This window comes from Erythrolamprus reginae, chromosome 6 (genome assembly GCF_031021105.1).
Source record: "Erythrolamprus reginae isolate rEryReg1 chromosome 6, rEryReg1.hap1, whole genome shotgun sequence".
In the NCBI taxonomy this organism is placed as follows: Eukaryota; Metazoa; Chordata; class Lepidosauria; order Squamata; family Dipsadidae; genus Erythrolamprus; species Erythrolamprus reginae.
The window spans coordinates 30,478,610-30,483,488 of NC_091955.1; the positions used below are offsets into that span (position 1 = coordinate 30,478,610).

The 4,879-nt window shown below is 37.9% G+C and overlaps 1 protein-coding gene across 1 annotated transcript; it reads right to left on the reverse strand.

Annotated features, from left to right (window-relative positions):
• On the reverse strand, positions 1–3,731 carry LSM8 (LSM8 homolog, U6 small nuclear RNA associated). The gene is made up of 4 exons (XM_070754743.1): positions 3,616–3,731; positions 3,013–3,053; positions 1,499–1,626; positions 1–467 (listed from the first exon to the last, which is right to left on the reverse strand). The coding sequence occupies exons 1-4, from the start codon at positions 3,644–3,646 to the stop codon at positions 377–379; spliced, it is 291 nt and encodes a 96-aa protein (XP_070610844.1). The 5' UTR covers positions 3,647–3,731; the 3' UTR covers positions 1–376.
• Positions 3,732–4,879: the final 1,148 nt, after the last annotated feature.

Here is a 4,879-nt window from a genome sequence, read left to right on the forward strand (position 1 = left end):
TTTTTTAAGAAAAATATTTTTATTATTTATCATTAAGTACACTTGTACTGAATATGATTTATTTAATAAAATTTTAAAATCATTGCTTTCTCTTAATGTTTTTCCCAGCAAAATATTCCTTTTGTAGCAATTTAGAATTTTCATTTCCTTCTGTTCTAATCTATAACACTTCTAGATATCAGTTTTTAAAGTTGCTTTTTCTGATTGCTAAGCTGGAGTTCTAAATACGTGAGTCAGTAGTAAAATGTTTACTTTAATTTACATAAAACTGTAACAGTAAAAACTAAGTATAAATGATCCAAATTATGAATATTTTAAAAAGGATTCGTGCCATTGTATAAATAATTCTGTAAAGCAGTCCTTGTTCTTTTGTCTTTCAATGTACAACTGAGTTCAAAGGTTCTGCTCGAATATTTCCCAAGTCAAGGGCTGAATCTGTTTCTTCATCTATTTCTCCAATTACAGCTCTGAAAAAGAAATTTTGATTGCTCTAATTATATATATTTTGAATTAAATACCAACAGAATCTGCATGCCATTCTATTAAAAAAAGTTATGATTTAAAAAAAGAAAATAAGCAATATTTTTTCCTTCTTAGACCGCAGTGATATATATGTTCACAAAAGTAAGTTCAAGAAAATATACAGAAGGTTCAGAAGAAACATCAAACTTTACCATGACTTGACTGCTTAAGAAAAAAGTTTGGCTATGAATGTTAGACAAGAGGTGATATTAATGAACAGAGGACTAAAGAAAGCATATGGGTTGGATTATAAAGGAATTCTATATAAATACTGGTTGTCCCAAAAAAATGTATACACATTTTAAATAATTGTAAACTTGGTATTTATAATTTTATTATTTCAAAAATGTAAAAATATTTACAAGTATCATTTTATTATTTTTCACTGAATTTTAACTAATTTTAACTAATTTTAAATAGTCAATAATTAAACTGTTCATGTTTATTTTGCAGATTCAATCCCTGAACACAATGGCAGCCAGACTAATCTTTGAAAAGAAATAAATACAATAAAAACAATAAAACAAAATGATACTTGTAAATATTTTTACATTTTTGAAATAATAAAACTATAATAAACACCAAGTCTATAATTATTTAAAATGTGTATACATTTTTGGAACACCCTATATTAGAACACAAGTGGTTGGAAGGGGCAAAGAAGTGATTTTTCATCAATGAGGAGTAGCAGGTTTTCCAAACTGTGAGGTACCATTCTTGAAGAGTCCAGGGAAGGTGTGAATACCTTTTAATTACATTGTTACAATACATCCACCTTTCCCAAACTTTTGTTGCATCGTGTTCTTTTAATTGTTGATTTGGATTTTTAGGGGAGGTATGATGGGAAATTTTTTTTAGGAACCACAGTTTAGAGGGATACCAATAACCTTGTTTCCAGATAAGCTCTCAAACAACAGGTGATTTCATATCCTAACAGCAGCTGGGATTACATTGAGTTCAAAATGATAAAACTTACACATTATCTCCTCTCACAATGTATAATCCTAATACTACTTGTTCCACTCCTTGTGAAGAACTGAATACTCTTTCATGGCTCTCATCCAAAATCAAATTGATTGTCTGATCAAAGCCCTTGAGAGTGCCCTAAAATAAATACATAAATGCAATCTTATCAAATTTTCATTCATAAAGCATATTTGTTACAATTCATATTTAAATGAGATAGATAACAATAAATTATATATTGACGTGAAACCAGGTCTGGACTGTTGTTTTGCTTACCAGAGTTTTTCTACACCAATCAATCAAAAAGGGAAAGGTTTCTCCTTTCCGTTCAAGTGTGATCTAGGGCAGTGTTTTTCAACCAGTGTGCCGTGGCACACTAGTGTGCCGCGAGACATGGTCAGGTGTGCCGTGAAGAAGGAAGCTCAGGTTTTGGTCTCGCAACTTTTTGCTGAGAGAGAGAGAGAGAGAAAGTAAGCAAGAGAGAGGGAGAGAGAGACTGAGAGTGTGAGAGAGAGAGAAAGCAAGAGAGAGAAAGCAAGAGTGAGAGAGAAAGAAAGCAAGAGAGAAAGAAAGAAAGAAAGAGAGAGAGAGAGAGAGAAAGCAAGAGAGAAAGAGAGAAAAGGAGAGGAAGGGAGAGAGAGAGAGAGAGAAATGAGCAAAAAGGGAGGAAAAAAAGAGAAATGAGAAAATGATTGAGAGAATGAGAGGAAAGAGAGAAACAAAAGAGAGAGAGCAGTGACTCTTGATTTAAAGCATATGATAAAAAGCACCCAAAGAATAAGAAAGGAAAAAACCCCAGCCCTCACCTGTTTTTGGAAAGGGTTCCAGAATGTGTACACACACACACACACACACAAGGAGGGGGAGGAGACAGGGATGGAAAAAGAGAGGAGAGTGTCTTAGGGTGTCATTTTGTGTCATTTTGGTTGGTGGTGTGCCCCAGGATTTTGTAAATGTAAAAAATGTGCCGTGGCTCAAAAAAGGTTGAAAATCACTGATCTAGGGGGCAGAGCTCAACTCATTTCCTAGTTGAGGAAGCCAGCATTGTCTAAAGGCACTTGCATGATCGTATGGCCAGCAAGACTATACAATGAGGCACATAGAATCCTGTTACTTTCCTTCTGAAGTGGCACCTATTTACCTACCTGCATTAACATGTTTTCAAGTTACGATTGGCAGGACCTGGAGCAAGAACAGGAACTCACAGCATCACCCAGTACTTGGATCTTAAGCTGCTAACATTCTCAGTGTGTTAACCACTAGACCACCATGACCAATCAATTATACACACTTTTTTAATTGCACTTTTTTCTCCCAAGAATTGGGTTAGGTAGGTTGACAGTTAACTCTGCAAATCAAGATATCCATGTAGTAATCACAAAGACAACACACCGATTATTTCCACAATATGCAAAAACGTCCCGAATAACATTTGAACACTAGTGGAAGGCAAATAGCACAAAAGCCCACTTTTGATTCAAATCGAACATTTTAGAAAATAATGAGTTTAAGAGGAAATCTCACCACGATCATTCGACCATCTGAAGTAATCACAGCAACAGTACCTAAAGTTCATGTCAAGGAATGACCTTAAGATACGTGTCTCTCTGTTGAACCTGTGTGTGTGTGTGTGTGTGTGTGTGTGTGTATGCTCCTCCTAGTTCTGCCAAATGAAATGGATAACCTTACGCTTGTTAAATGCTACATATAAGAAACTGGATCTCTATCCATTCAAAACCTTCGGCAATTACACCCCCTTTTCCTCACAGAAATTTGATGCCTGTACAGTATATGCATTTTTCGTATGCATGGATAGATATCTCTCTTACTGCTCCATTTTCAAGAAACCCTCCAGAAACGATTGCACCTCCCAGCAGTGTCGCTTCCATCCTACAGCAAAGCCCGCCCCCCTCGCGCGAAATCAAATCACCCAAGCGGAGCCGACTCTGAAAAACAAAATGGCAGACCTGGCAGCCAATTGCAGACCGCCGAACATCCCCTCAGCGCGCGTATAACGTTGGCGAAGACTGAAATACGCTGTACTTTCCCATCCCACTCCCGCTTCGTCCCTTCAGCACTCGCGTATTTTTCACCCAGCTTGTAGTATTTGTGGCAAAGGAAGGATACGGTTGATATAGTTTTCCAACGCGGAGGTCATAGCGACGATCCCTATTGAATCCTACACTCGTCGCGCAGTATAAGCTATCGCGAGGTTTCCCGATCTCAAGCGAGGGGAGAGAGAGAGAGACGCAAAGTTCTGCAGAGCATGCGTTCTGTAGGGATATATAGATCTATAGATATAGGAAAGGGTTAGAGTAGTCACATCTTAGGAAAGGACTCTTCCGGTTCCATTATTCTTAAGGGAAGTTAGGGTTTCCCGCACGAAGAATATGACCTTTATGTTTAATATACTTTTCTTCAAATTGAAAAGAAAGATCGCCTTACAATGTTATAATACGGAGTTAATTTAGAAACGGCGCCAGGGATATCCGGAAGCAGCATTCCTTCACAGTGAAAGGTTTAGAGTTCAAGAGAGGCTTGGCCAGTTGATAAATCTATGGTGGGCAGATATTCTCGGTCTTTCTCGCGATCATACGCGGGGCGAAACGATACAGCGCGAGTCCGAACGCTCTGACGACGGCTTTTCTGTCGGTTAGAAGTAGACTAACGCCCGACCGAGCTGCAAAACTCCGGACTATCGATGGTTGCAGGAGCATTTTTCGCCACTATTCAGTGCTTGGCTTAATTTTTGCAGCTCGGATCCTTTGGCTCACTCGCTTCTCAATTGCAGGGCTCGGTGGTGTCTTTGAGTGAGAAAACAGGCTCGGTGTCACTGAAGGATTACGCACCGAATCAGCCCACCGTAAATTTACTCTGCTCAAAAAAATAAAGGGAACACTTAAACAACACAATATAATTCCAAGTAAATCAAACTTCTATGAAATCAAACTGTCCACTTAGGAAGCGACACTGATTGTCACATGCTGTTGTGCACATTCAACTTTGTACAGAACAAAGTATTCAATGAGAATATTTCATTCAGATCTAGGATGTGTTCCTTGAGTGTTCCCTTTATTTATTTTTTTAGCAGTATATTTGCAATTGTATTTCAGAATCACAAGTGATAGGTGTTCACAGTCTGGCTGATGTAGAAATACAATAAAGCCCGTGTAGTATAAGACCATGTAAACCCTACACGCCTACATTCCCAGATGCATTTTATAGCATAATAAAAGTTTGCTTGAGTTTAACTTTTCTGGGTGGGAGTTTGAAACCAGATTGTTTCTTATGATGTACCATATTCAGTAGACCAGTGTTTTTCAACCAGTGTGCCGTGGCACATTAGTGTGCCGCGAGACATGGTCAGGTGTGCCGCGAAGCTCAGAGAGAA